General features: G+C 45.9%; 3 protein-coding genes across 4 annotated transcripts; 1 reads left to right on the forward strand and 2 right to left on the reverse strand.

The window, feature by feature from the left end:
* Positions 1 to 1,203: 1,203 nt before the first annotated feature.
* On the reverse strand, positions 1,204 to 5,703 carry mzt2b (mitotic spindle organizing protein 2B). Of its 2 annotated transcripts, XM_084035328.1 has the most exons (5): positions 5,482 to 5,703; positions 5,094 to 5,282; positions 4,844 to 5,007; positions 3,478 to 3,615; positions 1,204 to 2,106 (listed from the first exon to the last, which is right to left on the reverse strand). In XM_084035328.1, exons 2-5 carry the CDS (start codon positions 5,267 to 5,269, stop codon positions 1,961 to 1,963), a joined length of 624 nt encoding a protein of 207 aa, XP_083891454.1. In that variant the 5' UTR covers positions 5,270 to 5,282; positions 5,482 to 5,703; the 3' UTR covers positions 1,204 to 1,960. The 2 variants fall into 2 exon arrangements, with proteins under 2 accessions (XP_083891454.1, XP_083891455.1); XM_084035329.1 differs by lacking the exon at positions 3,478 to 3,615 and having other exon boundaries at positions 5,482 to 5,686.
* Positions 5,704 to 5,970: 267 nt separating this feature from the next.
* On the forward strand, positions 5,971 to 10,871 carry trim23 (tripartite motif containing 23). The gene is made up of 11 exons (XM_084035327.1): positions 5,971 to 6,079; positions 6,538 to 6,700; positions 7,124 to 7,245; positions 7,326 to 7,604; positions 8,064 to 8,246; positions 8,339 to 8,554; positions 8,649 to 8,783; positions 8,869 to 8,998; positions 9,085 to 9,195; positions 9,438 to 9,562; positions 9,671 to 10,871. The coding sequence occupies exons 1-11, from the start codon at positions 5,981 to 5,983 to the stop codon at positions 9,848 to 9,850; spliced, it is 1,743 nt and encodes a 580-aa protein (XP_083891453.1). The 5' UTR covers positions 5,971 to 5,980; the 3' UTR covers positions 9,851 to 10,871.
* Positions 10,573 to 14,974, reverse strand: ppwd1 (peptidylprolyl isomerase domain and WD repeat containing 1). The gene is made up of 11 exons (XM_084035326.1): positions 14,831 to 14,974; positions 14,609 to 14,711; positions 14,256 to 14,359; positions 14,016 to 14,136; positions 13,465 to 13,912; positions 13,124 to 13,314; positions 12,575 to 12,764; positions 12,308 to 12,489; positions 12,143 to 12,224; positions 11,873 to 12,055; positions 10,573 to 11,568 (listed from the first exon to the last, which is right to left on the reverse strand). Exons 1-11 carry the CDS (start codon positions 14,961 to 14,963, stop codon positions 11,425 to 11,427), a joined length of 1,881 nt encoding a protein of 626 aa, XP_083891452.1. The 5' UTR covers positions 14,964 to 14,974; the 3' UTR covers positions 10,573 to 11,424.
* Between the last annotated feature and the right edge of the window lie 214 nt (positions 14,975 to 15,188).

The raw sequence follows: 15,188 nt of genomic DNA on the forward strand, positions 1-15,188 counted from the left end.
TCAGGCGAGGGAGGCGGAGGCGTGAGGGCGGAGTGTGTGCGTGAGCGAAAGGGTTAAGTTCCCTCCCTGGTTGCATGCTGCTTTCTCTTGCTCTGTCAAGCCCCATTAAACCTGCTACACCACAGCAATAAGGTGCCATCAATTACAGGCACGCCGCCATCAATGCAGAGCGCAGAGGAGAGAGGCAGGAGCACATAAACAGGACAAACGGCCACATAAAAGACCCGCAGCCTGCCTCGTAGACGGCTAAACACACAGTCTCCCCGCTCCGTCTCTCCCCGCATCACCTACGAGGTTTACCTTCAGTCCGCTTGTGAATGGGAAGACGCTTTGTTTTTTGAATATACATTCATTTCAGATCCACTTTCATTCATGACAGCAGCAGAAAAATGTGGGGGAAAAAAGGGAAAAAACAGAGATTTGGTCACCACTGGGTGACGATATTAATTGCAGTGTGCTTCTACTGCCCCCATGTGATCACAGCGCAACGGCTCCCAACGACACAGGCGTCAAATTCCACACTTCAAAATATAAAAAAAATAATAAAATAAACACCTCTTATGGTTATATCCACACTCCTCACAATCACGGGGCAGAAAAGAATAAAAATCAATTAGACCATCACGGTTGGAGAAAGATCAATAGCAGTGAGCATTCTTGAAAGTGACGTATACAAACGTGTTTCGTCTCCATCACAGACCAGCCTGAATTCCTCAAGGCTCTGACTGTATTACCAGCCATTCAGCAAGAGAAAGACACAACAGCTGTTCATTCAGCGTCAGACGAAGAAGAAAGGCGGATCTGAACCACCGCGCTCAGATCTGTGCAGGTATTTACTGCCAACCGACAGAGAGGGAAAGAAGCTGATCCGTCTTTGCCTTTTGCTGCTGTAGTGTCTTTAAAGATTACCGATTGATCGCGGTTCTCTGTGTCAGAACATAACAGAAAGTCAAGCGTTCGGTTAGGAAAATATTAGAAATGCAATGGAAGTATCTTGTGTTCAGCATTAAAGCCTTTGAAATTAAAATAGAACTAAGAAATTCGCCTTTTTTAAGTTATTATTCAAAGAAATATATTTTATATGTCTGTATATAATGATTTTATATATGAATCTAAGGCAAGGTATCAGTATTAGAATATGAAAATGTTGACGCATCAGTAATGAACAATTTATGCAATAAAAAAGGATAAAATCTGGTAGGTATATTGGTATTGGATTTATTTGAGATGAATCATTATATCATATAAAAAAAGTTGCACATTGAATCCAGATATTTCAATTTTTCAGTAGAAAATCTAAATGTTTCTTTTCAGTTTTTATCATAAAAGCAGTTAAACCTGCCGGAACAAGAATGAAGAGACTCTTGAGACTTTATGTTTGAACTTTAAAGGATTGGTTTACCAAATTATTTCCTCACTTCACATCAGTGGCACGTACCTCGGCATGCTGGTAGCGTTTATTTTTATTTTTAAAGGTTTCTTCTGGATATCTGGCCACAGTTTTCATTAGGACGGCTTGTTCAACCACATAAATGCTAGTTCTTAAAAACTGCTCACGGGGAGGTCCGTGGATTATCCACAGCCACACATAAAGTGCCAACAGGAAGTTAGCGTCGCAGTGGTTGACTCAACAAAAATGAAAAAAGGATTTTTGAAGCAATCACCAGAAGTAAGAAGCTAATATCAGGCTATAAAACCAACCACACCACAGACATCGGCTTTCTGAGGATATCGTCATCTCTGATGAATCTCTCGGCTAAATGTCCATTAATTGGCTACAAAAGTTGTGAGGCAGAACGATAGATATCTCACAACCAAGGCAAATAAAATCTCAGTGTTATTTTTGTCGTAATTGAAGTGAACCAACCCTTTAAAAGAAAAAACACACGTTCCACAGTAAAATACACAGCTAACGTGAATGTAAAGAAAACGACATATTTACAAAAGTCTCGCCTTGACCTTATGTGGAGTTTATCTGCGAGGAGGAACTACTGCTGCCGGAGCTCTTGGTCTTCTGCCCTCTGGTGGCGCTGGGCTGCCGCTGCACTCGCTGGCCGGACGCCTCTCTGCTCTTCTCGGCGTGGCTCGCACCGGCTTTGCTGCGCACTGCTGGCCCAAAAACAAACAGGGCAAAGTGGAGTTACTGCGACGGCTGCTGCACTCGCTCCAAACATGAAAAGGTGGCGATGGCGGTGACGTGCAAAACATGCAAATGAATAACTGCATTTCACACGCAGGAGAGAAAGCTGCAAAAAAGTGATGAGAAAAGGCTTTTAGGGCCCGAGCACAGAATATATTCATAATTTTCATTTATCCACATCTCGAGCAGCAGCCGGTGGGCCCTTTTCCTCGGCCCCCTGGTCCCTACAGACGCGCTTTGCCTGGATATCGAACCCTGGCCTCCGGGGGCACGGAGCAGAGCTTAGCCAACCACAACACCACAACACACACACACTGAAGCCCCTTGGACTCCTCAAGATTCCACTCCTATTACCACCACATCAATAACAAATCAAAACCTGTATTAACAAACCCCAACCCTAACCCCCTTACCCTTAACCTAAGCCTAACCCTTAACCTAAGCGTAACACTTAAGATAAACCTAAACCTAACCCTTAACCTAAGCGTAACACTTAAGATAAACCTAAACCTAAGCCTAACCCTTAACCTTAGCGTAACACTTAAGATAAACCTAAACCTAAGCCTAACCCAAAAACGAAGCCTAACCCTTAACCTAGCTCTTATTGCCTGTAACTCCGATTGACATGACATTTTGCACACATGTGCAGCCGAGTGTGTTCTACAAAAAAGTCTCTTGGAAGTACACTTATAAAATAAAATTCCGCCATCTTGGATATTATGAAAAACACGTTTTTGCTCATTTCTCCGACACCGTTGATCGGATTTTGAAGAAGTTTGGTCTTGGTACTCACTGGACCAAGCTGGGGCCTCCCATGGTTGCAGAAGGTTTTGAAAATGTTATTTAACAAAAGTTACCAATGTTACATGTACTAATATGTAAAGAGTAATTGTGGGAATGTTATGCTATATGCTAATAATTTTTTCTCATGGCTGAACTGGAAAATTTTAAATTATGCAGCGACTATGTCCACCTGAGGACAGATTATATCTTCTAGTCCAAAGGGGGCGAGTACCCACACACACACACAGACACGTCTCACACACACAGACACGTCTCACACACACAGACACGTCTCACACACACACACACACACACACACACACACACACACACACACACACACACACACACACACACACACACACACACACACACACACACACACACACACACACACACACACACACACAGTTTCCACTCTGCATCATGAAACAAGGACAAACAGCATGCAGCTTCGGCCCGGTCCTTGTCCACTGTGAAGTAAACACACGTGAAATAAGAAAGGCAAGCAAGCAGACGGATAGACATGCAGGGCAAAGTGCAGCAGAAGGGACCTTGAGAGTGAGGAGCGCTAGCGTCTTGAGGGCCGTAGACCACGATCTTAGTGTTGACCCTCGTGGCTCTGGAGCCAGAAGCTGAGGGGGGAGCTGCAGAAGGCTTAGGGCTCTTCGCAGACACCACAGAGTCCTCTTCTTCAGAAACACAAACAGAATTTCACACAGAATTCAAGGAGGGGGAATCAGAAAGCAGTGTGACACACAGTGAAGACGTTACATAACTAGCTAGTGTCTTGGTCTTCACCACAGTGTAGGAATGTGAATATTTGACGTGCTTGAAAGGGAAAGTGAGAAGCAACGAGTTCAGGAAGAATAATGAGAGCAAATTGAAAGGTAAAGTCAGAAAAAATAAGGAACAAAAAACTTGCCCTTTCTATACTTTGTTGTGAAAAGCTGTGAGCCTGTACTTTTGCCGACCTTGAGCTCTTTCAGTACGAAGAAAGGGAGAACTTCTCTCTCCAGCACAAAATCTAGAGGTTTCAATCGGCACACTTCTTCCATTTGTCATACTTTTCGCTGCTTATTTATTTATTACTCACAGTTTCCAACCAAAACCATTCGGATCCTTGAGTTTTTTGCAGTAAAGATATTTTCTAAGACCAGCATCGCGTGTCACGGCAGACATTTTCCCTCAGCATTGCAGGAAAAAGCACAGGCAGCCTTACTAACATGAACAACGGCTCCATTCCATTTAGGTGCACAAGTGAGGAACCAGAACGCCTCAATGGAATGCAGCCGTTATTAGTTGTGTAGTCGGGTCAAAGGAATTCACTGCTCCCTGTGTTACATATTCAGTGGTTCACTCTACATGACCATTCATTTCAGACACTTGTAGTCATCTCCGTCATCATGTTGTGCCTTCAACGATATGTGCAGCCTCACACTATGAAATGCAACACATTGCATTGTGGGATTGAAATCGGATAATAGCGTGCGTAAGGAGCGCCATCACTACAGTGTCTCAATTCCATACTACATACTAACTCCACTAGTTAGATATAATATAATTATTAACTCAACAGTTATATTTGTGACTGACTTGCTCTGGCGTCATGGGCAACGACAACCTAAAAACCCCACTGCATGATGGGAAACACCTAGTTGTGGCGCAATCACCTAAATTACCTGCGTACCTGCAACATTTAATGCTAGATTATTGGCTGTTAGACTGTCGTGGGAAGACATAATGGAAAAGAACGATGGGTTCACATTTAGCTGCTTCTGTTCCATATATTACTATGTCTTCTATTTCAGCTTGTTTTAATTTTCTTTTGCTGAAATCTGCAGTGTAAATAAACCTGCCTTGTGTTGCTCCCTCGCAATTTCCACCTGCGACCTGGACTAGGATGACCAGTTGACTCACCTCGGGGCTCTGTTGGTGCAGCGGTGATGTTAGTGGTGTGGGAGGCAGCTGAAGTCTCCCCAGCACCGCAGCTTTCAGCGACCCTCTGGCCAGCGCACATGGCCTTCAGAGTCTGGAAGACCGCCTGAGGAGCCACGTTCATCTTCAACAGGTCCACGATGATCCTGGGGAGGGCAGAGGGTGTGACACCAGGGTTGTCAACCCGTTTGTTGCACCACATTCACCTTTTAGCCGGTTACACCACACTCACTTGAAGACCTCCTGGTCCACGGTGATCCCCGCCGCCTGGGTGAGCTCATACAGCTCGGCTTCTTCGGCGCTGAGGACTTTCTTCTTCTTGATGGCATATTTCTGCACGTTGCTGGTGACCACCAGCGCGGGGGAGTCTGGGGCGGATCCCACCGTTTGCTGCGGTTGTTGAGACATCAGTGACGGGTAGCTGAGTGGATGAGGACGGGAAGGACGAATGACAAAATATTAAATACATTAAACGACATGGTTTACAAACTCGAAGGGTGTAACGTTCTACCCGCGCTTGTTTCAACCTCCTAATATTACTAATACACGACGAACAAACTGACTCACATAATAATAATATCAAACAATTATCTTATTAACATAAAAACGCTAAACCTTACCGTTAAAACAGCCGCGATTAACGGTTAATAAGAGTGTCATTAGCCACAACACTCCCTTGTTGCTAGAGCCGAGCGAGGCGCGCCAAAAGTACGTCATCAAGGCAAGACACACCGTGTTGTGCTACGGGATGTGTAGTTAGGACAAATTAATTTTCTAGTTAACCGCGAATGAGCCGAAATTACAGAGCTGTGATTAGTTTTCACCGGTGATAGAGACATATTTATAGTTTAGTCAGATAAATGGCAAAACCGTTTAATTTTGCGGCACTGCGCATGCGCCTCAAAGTAGAGCATCGTCTTGCAAAGGACGACATTTACGTGACATTATCAACATCGCATGGAAGAAAATAAATAATGTTAAACGACAACGAGATTGACACAAAACACAGAAGTCGAAAGAACGGTATGGTAACCCAATACAGCTTCCCGAGCGAAACCGGAAGTGCTTGCCGGGTCCTCCTCTCGCACCTGCCCAGACCTCTGCGCTGTCGTCCCAAGAATGGCCGCTGCTGCAGCAGGAATAAACAAGCAGGGCGCCGTAGCGACGATGGAGCCCTGTATCCGACACGGGAGGGGAGCTCACGGAAACGCCGTTAAGGTCGTTATACCGTCTCTAAAACCCGCAGATGCGTTACATCCGCGCTGGTTGCGTAGTTCGGTTGGATCGGCAGCGGGCTCGTCTCGGTGCCTCCTGCTTTTGGGTGAATGCTGCTGCGTTGGCGTTGACGGTCGGCTCGACTCTATGAGAGCTCGGCCTGAAACCTGTGTCGCGGTGTTTCGTTTTGTGATCGACGTGCAGAATCGCAGCCCGATCGGTGTGTCGGTGCAGCATGCTAACAGTTTACCACCGCTAGCAGGCGTCACTAGCCGGGGTCGCCGTTGGGGTTGAGTGTGGTAGCATAACGTTAGCCCGGTGACGTGATGCTCGTTGTGTACAGCTAGAAATCAGGAGGGCTAACCACCAGAGATGCTGAGTCAAAGTGACTCACATTACAAATGTGACTTCTCTCTGCAGCCATGCCTTCCTCGGACTGATGGATGTTGTTTCCCTTCCAGGTGCTGGAGTGCGGTGTGTGTGAGGACGTCTTCTCCCTCCAGGGGGACAAGGTCCCTCGCCTTCTCCTCTGTGGACACACGGTGTGTCACGACTGTCTGACCCGGCTGCCCCTGCACGGCAGGGCGGTCCGCTGCCCCTTCGACAGACAGGTCACCGAGCTGGGTCAGTCGGGAGGATTTTCTGTTGCTATGGTGATGTGAAAAGATGGTCACGTGACCTAGATTCTCCTGCTTAAGTCTGACATGTTTGCCTACCAAGGGGAAACCTTGTTAAACAGCAAAGCAGAAAAGTGTTTTTTCTCACTTTGGCTCAAAAATGCAGTTATTTATTTTAAACCATTTGTAAATATGCAACCAAAGTTGCTCAAAAAGCCCGTGTGTGTCTTAAAGTTGTTTACAGATTTGTATAGGTGTGTCAAATGTTAAAATGTAGGCTGGAGACAACAAGAGCTGTTTAATTTAATACTACAGGAGTCAATGTGAGGAAGCCATTATTTCACTATTGTGACTGTTGTGTTCTATGTATCGAGGGTGGAGCTCCTCACCTTTCTCCGTCTTAAAGTCTTTTTTCCACACATCTCTTTAGGGGACTCTGGAGTTTGGGGCCTGAAGAAGAACTTTGCTCTGCTGGAACTCTTGGAGCGACTCCAGAATGGAGCAACCAACCAGTCTGGGATGGCGGAGGACGCCCTGAAGGGCATGGGAGAAGTAAGCAAAAACAATATGTCAGATAGATGCATCACCCGCACACCCACGGCACATTTCACCCACAATCCTTTTTCCACCAGTGTATAATCCGGTGTGACGAGGACGAGAGCCACACGGCCTCCATGTACTGCACCGTGTGCGCCACCCACCTGTGTGCCGAGTGCTCCCAGCTCACCCACTCCACCCGCACGCTGGCCAAACACCGCCGGGTCCCGCTGGCCGACAAGCCTCACGAGAAGACCCTGTGCCCGCAGCATCAGGTCCACGCCATCGAGTTCGTCTGCCTGGAGGATGTCTGTCAGTCTGGGCCCCTCATGTGCTGTGTGTGCAAGGAGTACGGCAAGCACCAGGGACATAAGGTAGTTCAAGACAAGACGCAGCACCGATTTCTACACTCGAGTCGCATTCACGCAAAAGTCTGAGGGTTTAGTTCTGTCTCACTGTCAGATCATCGAGTGGTTGAGGACTCTTTCACAGACATTTTGAGCCCTTTATGCCGTGAGTCCACGTTTCTGCAGACCACAGAAACATTGAGGATTCAAAATGCAACCTAAAACACTTGGAATCAGAGGAATCGGCTTTATTACACACCTTTATTCATCAACCATTTATTTTAGTTTTACTTACTGAAGCAGTTTGACTTAAAAAACACAAACGGATGGAAGACATTCAAATCAGGCAGCAAAAATGTCAAATAAAACCCCACATTTTTTCATATAACATGTTTGTCATCAAAGTGAAATAACATATAAAGTGGAGTCCCACTTGTATTTATGGTATTTCACACTCAACCATGTATTCCCCATCTTTTTTTCCAGCACGCCGTTCTCGAGACTGAAGCTAACCAGATCCGTGCGTCCATTTTGGACATGGCCCACTGCATCCGCACGTTCACAGACGAGGTGTCCGAGTACTCCAGGAAGCTGGTGGGCATCGTTCAGCAGATAGAAGGCGGGGAGCAGATCGTGGAGGACGGGGTCGGCATGGCACACACGGAGCACGTGAGATACGACGCAGGGCTTGATTTCAGAGAGAACCTCAACGCTTGTGCTTTTTCCCGCCGGCGTTGACGCCTCCTCCGTGTCTCCATCAGGTCCCCGGGACGGCGGAGAGCGCGCGGTCCTGCGTCCGAGCCTACTTCGCAGACCTCCATGAGACTCTGTGTCGGCAGGAGGAGATGGCGCTGAGCGTGGTGGACGCTCACGTCAGGGAGAGGCTGATCTGGCTGAGGCAGCAGCAGGAGGACATGACCATCCTGCTGTCTCAGGTGTCCACCGCCTGCCTGCACTGTGAGAAGACACTTCAACAGGTAGAAGTTCACTCACTAAAGTGGCGTTTGTAGAACCAGACTTCTGTCTAAGGCTGATGCACATACAATACGCCGATTATGTGTCCTGTTGTAGGACGACTGCAGAGTCGTGCTGGCAAAGCAGGAGATCAACTGTTTGCTGGAGACGCTTCAGAAGCAGCAGCACCAGTTCACAGAGCTGGCGGATCACATCCAGCTGGACGCCGGCATCCCCGTCACCTTCACCAAGGTGCACGCTGCCCCACACACCCATGTAGGTGACACTTAAGAGTTTGGGATTGTTCCGATGCTCAACGGCGCTGTTGTGTTTTCAGGACAACCGGGTCCACATCGGTCCCAAGATGGAGATCCGAGTCGTGACTCTCGGGCTCGACGGAGCTGGAAAAACCACCATCCTCTTCAAGCTGAAACAAGATGAGTTCATGCAACCCATCCCGACCATCGGTAAATGCTTCCACGGTCTAATCAGTTTACAGGCGAGCCACAAGAATGTATTCTCTTGTTCTCAATGACGCCTTTTTTTTTTAAAGGTTTCAATGTGGAGACGGTTGAATATAAGAATTTGAAATTCACCATCTGGGACGTGGGTGGAAAACATAAGCTCAGACCCCTCTGGAAACACTATTATCTGAACACTCAAGGTATTACCTTTGCACTACACACTCATCATATTGTTTTATGTTGTCTGAAAGGAACACTTCACTTGTATTTTAGAAGGACAAATAAGTAATAGTTTACCAAAACATGAGTTGTAGGAAACGATGTCTATGAACTTAAACATGAATCGTGTGTAAAAGCCTTATTTGGGTAGATTTAACTCTGGATGATTATGCAGCATCACGTTGATAACGGGGAACGTTAAAGCTGTTCTCTTGTCGTGCAGCGGTGGTGTTCGTGATCGACAGCTGCCACAGAGACAGACTGATGGAGGCTCACAGCGAGCTGGCCAAACTACTGACGGAGAAGGAGCTGAGAGACGCCTTGCTGCTCATCTTCGCAAACAAACAGGTAGAGGAAATACACGCATGCATTAATCTGGATCTCCATGTTGGTCTAATAAAGCAGATAGAAGCGACGTCTTAGCTCAGAGTGGCTGACCGGTTGTGGTGTCTGCAGGACGTTCCCGGCGTCGTGTCCGTGGAGGAGATGGCGGAGCTGCTGAGCCTACACAAGCTGTGCTGTGGGAGGAGCTGGCACATTCAGGGCTGCGACGCTCGCAGCGGGATGGGCCTCCACGAGGGTCTGGACTGGCTCTCCAGGCAGCTGGTGGCCGCCGGCGTCCTGGACGTAGCCTAACTGGAAAACACCGACGACTCTCCCGCCGCCGACTGAACCGAGCCTTCTCCCCCACCGACACTTATTAACTTTTAAGACTGCAGCTTTAAGCCTCATCTTTCCTTCTTTGTGCACCAATGTGGGCAAAGAAAACAAAAGATGTAAATACTTTCTGTAGCTTCACTGAATCAGAACAAAGTAAACCACCCAACCTCTTAGAAACAAACTCACTGGCCCCCCAAAACCTTAGAGTTAACACTAGAACCTCCCAACCCTGCTTCATTTCTAAGGCACCTCACACGGTCGAACACGTGGCTTACTTTAAGTTTTCTTTGTCCGTAGCTTTTTCTAGAGACAAGCCGTTTATCTGGCATCTAGAGCTAGCCGACTTAGATCCAATAAAATGTTCAAAATGCTCCCTGTGCCCCGACAGCATGAGTTTTCTATCTCACGGTTATCATCATAACCATCTCCATATGTGACAGTAATCTTAACTAAACTCTGTGTGTATTGATAGAATCATTATGTACCTTCCGTTGATTCAGTACACTTGGGCAACGCACCATATACTCCTGAGAAATAACCACCTTCTTTTAAAGCTACCTTCAGTATATTTGCTACAGTTTAAAAAACTAACCCTGACGACTTCTTGTGGCGTCAAACCGACGGTCAAACCTTCCTCCTTTGCCTTGACATCTAATGTAAGTTGATGTTTCATGGGGTCTTTGAGTTTAATGTGTGTGGGTTTGTTTCTCTTTTAAAGTGTACTGTATGAACCTATTTAATGCCACAGCTGGTCTTGAAATGGCGAAGTACAGTTGGATGTTTTCTGTTACAGAAACTGTTTACTGACTTATTTATGAGCGGAGGGGAACCGTTACTTTGATACGAGGCCGCTGTGAGAAACTTTTTATGCACCTCCGTTTTGTGGAGTCTCGCACGCAGAATGTGTCGAATGCACTTAGTTTGCTGCCTCACTACCAGTTTTCATTTGGGAGCAAATAAACTACCTGCTGTTTCTTAGTAGACTGAGTATTAATCTCACTGCAAAAAAAAAGAAAAAGTCCCGTTTCTGTGTTTGGGGTGCTGAGGAGATGGTACACTTTTAAATTAACAGCCTTCAGTAACAATGTAATGTGAAACTTTAAGCCTAACACTGACACTTGTCTTGTTATGACGGACCCATCATTTTGACTTTGATTTCGTCTTTATTCATTGCTATGTAATGTTTATTACATGTATCTATGTATAAAAAAATACTAATAAAAAACTGCACGTGTGAAAAGCCTTCCCACATAGTTTGTGAAAACATTTCCATTTGTTTTTCTGAAACGTAGAAAGCACAACGTGCATCGAGACCTTTGTTACCGGTGGACTTGATAATGGCTTTTGTAAATTATTCATAATGTGTTGCTGTAAAATAAACTAATTGAACTTATCTGTCCGGCTACTTCTTTGAGCTAATTAATTTATTGGTTTCTGCTACTTTGTTCAAACTTATTATTAAACTGAAAACTTAATTCTTACTCAAAGCCTTCTTTAATATTTCATTCTGCTGATATAAAAACACACTGTACAGGACGAGATGAAGACGTTCACTTGATGGTGATGTTGATGATGCTGATGTCTTCGTACGGTTTGTCGGTCTTGGGGTTCACTTTGACGTTGGAGATCCTCTGGACCGCCTCCATGCCTTTAATGCACCTTCCAAACACCGTGTGCTTGTTGTCGAGCCACGGCTGAGGGACAGAACACAGCGGCACATTAGACAATTTTATCATAGAATTCCTTTAAGTGGCAAAAGTTGAACAGTTCTCTTAAATAGTCCGATGCACATTCAAGGTCTCTGAGCATTACTCGTGTGGCTGCTGTTGTCTTTATGTGAATCTGATGACCTTCACTTCAGTTTACCTGCTCAACCGGTCTTTGGCTCTTTTGCATTAAAGCAACTTGTGATCAGGAGTTTGACACGTTGGCAGCTCATTAATGGAGTGTTCTCTCAAAGGGGCGTGGCCATTGTGAACTAGTAACGAGAAAACTTACCGTTGGTACGACGGTGACGAAAAACTGCGAGCCGTTGGTGCCCGGCCCTCCGTTGGCCATACTGAGCGTGTACGGGCGGTCGTGTCTCAGGGTGGCGTGGAACTCGTCCTCAAACTCTCCCCCCCAGATGCTCTCCCCCCCCATGCCTGTGCCTGTGGGGTCTCCGGTCTGAATCATAAAACCCTGCACACAACACATACATATTTAGACATGTGATAATGAAGATTCAGATCACTGAATGTCTTTCTAACCCAGAGACTAGAGACGTACCTTGATTACTCTGTGGAATATGTGGCTGTTGAAGTAGCCATTCCTGCTGTGGACACAGAAGTTCTCCACAGTTTTGGGGCATCTAAAAACAACAGAGAATAAGAGCGTTTATAGAAAGTGGAATGGAGGCTTCTGAACAATGCCGCGTTGTTCTGAAAAACCTACTCTACGGGGAAAAGCTTGATGTGGATGTCTCCCATGGTGGTGTGGATGATGGCGCTGTCAGACACTCTCTTGGGGCCCTCAGCCTGTGTGGCAGCCATCACCTCCTCCTTCGAGGGCTTCTCGTTAAAGATGTCTCTGTCCGAGTCGGCGCTTTTGGTATCCTCCGGTTCTCTCTTTGAGAACTTAAGTCAGGAAGAACAATGATGTTACATGAAGACAGATAACAGCAGAAACTGGAGCTGTTATTTGAATGCCACGTTATCTCACCATGTAGAAGCGGTTCTTCTTGAATGCGGTGCAGAAAATGGTGGGGTCAGGTTCTAGGTTATCTAAGGCAGGGTTGTCGGATGCCTTCATCTCCACTGTGGGGGCCACGTGCATGGCCTTTGCAATCCCCTGGAATATACTCAGCTGGACCACACGAATGTTCTCCAGCTTCCCGAGGATCCGCACACATCTGGGGAACAAGACCCAGAAACATTTAGCCCAAATTTGACGACAACTCGAAACTTTACACTGAGAGATTATAGACTTCGAGGTGCAAACCAATCTAATATCAAACTTAAAGCATCAGAATCAGAAACATCTTTATTTGGCCAAGAAAAATTAAATATGGAAAAATATAAAGTCTGTATTAAAGTCAAGAATTCTTTCTGTAAGTTGTAAACAAAACAAATAGAGTAAAGAAATACATACTGGTGAGTTTTCATGAACTGGATATTATGTACAGTCAATATAAAATAATCGTTATTATCGTTTCGGCCATAATCGTGCAGTTTAATTGACCAATCAACGTCCTACTTGACACGAGCGTACCTGTTGGTTTCCACATTGATGACCTTGATGCCCAGCATCGTCCCGTAGAGCACAAAGTGGCCGGTCTCATCAAAGATGATGTTGGTCAGTCGGATGCCGTCCACCTTCTCCAGCTCTCTCTCCACAGCCATCCGCCTCCCGAACTCCATATCAGGGAGCTGCTGCCTCATCTGCTGCAACTCTGTGAACATCTAACATATGAAGCATAATTAACCCTCAATTTACTATTTTTAAATGATGGTTATTATAAATTGCTATGCATGTGAATTAACTACATCAGTAAAGATCCAGGCTGAGCGATGTGTGTGTGTGTGTGTGTGTGTGTGAGAGAGAGAACTTACAGTTAATGATTCATCAAACACTCTCATCAGTTTTCCTGTTAGGAAGCGGAAGATCCGGACTTTCCTGTCAGAAGCAATGGTGGCCATTTTCTTCCCATCAGCAGAAAACGCGAGGCTCGTGGGATACGTTTTGTGTTTTGCAAATTCATACAAGTCTGTGTCTGTTTTGTATTCCCAATGCACATACTTGGGGAACTTGAATTCATTTCGCATGCCAGTCCAGTATTCTATCATCCCCGCTTTGTCCGCAGAGACGATGACTCTAAATTTGGGGTTCAGGCGGATTTGTGCCAGCGGCGAGGAGTGAATCTTGTCAAAGACGTGGATCGGCTGGTTGCTTCCCCTCCCGTCATAGACGAAGATCTTCCCAGTGGATTTCTCCGAGCAGGCCACCGTGGAAATGGCATCGCCGGGATTGTAGATCCACTCAGACTGCCCTGGATGAAAGCTACATGGAGGAAAGAGGGGGGAAAAGATTAGTTTGCATCTTGTTAACATTTCCCATCCTTCACGTGCAAACATGAAATATAATGGCTTTCATAATAACTCACCCCAACTTCAGCATATTGATCATATCAAAGTTGACAACATCAAATACTTTCATGGCCTGATCATCACCAACAGAGCAGAGAAGGGCCCCTTCAGAACTGACTGCAATGCTTTCTATCACACCTGCAGAAAATACCAGAGCAACGTCAGTGACAGTCGTACCATAGGATACTTGCTATATTACCAGTCACCCTTCTTCCCCATGCCATGTACTATAAGAACAATATAAAAACAATGCATACCGAGATGACTTCGAAAGTGTTTGACAAACTCTATTCCCTCGTCCTCCTTCTTCTTCCAAAACTTGACATGGCCATCCTGGCTGGCCGTGATAACGAAGTCTGTCCTGAAAAACAAAATGATTACATTCATAAGCAACAAAGCCAGGGGCACAAGGAGAAATACGTTGCTCAAATATACACAGATGTAGCCTCCATGTAGATGTGATGCTTGCTTCTATGTTATTTAGTGCTGAGTGTACTAGAAGAACAATGGTGGGAGCCTACTCAATCATTACAAGTACATTACACACAGACTAGCTGCCCCGCGGGGTTACAGTACGTTTAATACCCTGCGTTTAAGTCAAATCACTTACTTGGAACACACGATCTGTGTGATGACGTCTCTGTGCATGTAGCTGCGCTCGTACATCGCAGCCGAGGGCAGGTTGTCCAGATAAACACGCTCATATTCGAGTACTGAGGGAAAACAAACACACCCAGGAGTTAGCGGGAGTTTGGTTAGCATGGTTAGCATTGTTTAGCAGTCACAGATGGGGCGCAAATAGTGGCGAAGTATCCAACTGAGAGAAACCAACCTCTCCTTTTCTTATTTTTAGAAGCCTCGCTTGGCATGGGTCCGACCCACTCCTCTTCTTCTCCATCCCCTTCGCCATCCTGACTGTCGTCGGCCTTTCGCTTAAGTTCCACATTGGTTTCAGCCGCCGCCATTGCTGCGAATCTTCCGTGTTGTCCTTTCTGGTATACGGCACTTCCGTTCCGTTGGGCGCCTGCCGTTAGACCTCTAAATTCCTTTATATCCTGCCATTTGTATTAAACCAACAAAGTATTTAATTATGAAAAAATATTTTAGACACGTTGTGCTTTAAAAAGTAAAATAAGGACGTTTGCGAGCTAAAACACAGGAGCAACAACGTCCACCACTTACAGTATTTT

The sequence above is a fragment of the Eutrigla gurnardus genome (assembly GCF_963514095.1).
Source record: "Eutrigla gurnardus genome assembly, chromosome: 19".
In the NCBI taxonomy this organism is placed as follows: domain Eukaryota; kingdom Metazoa; phylum Chordata; class Actinopteri; order Perciformes; family Triglidae; genus Eutrigla; species Eutrigla gurnardus.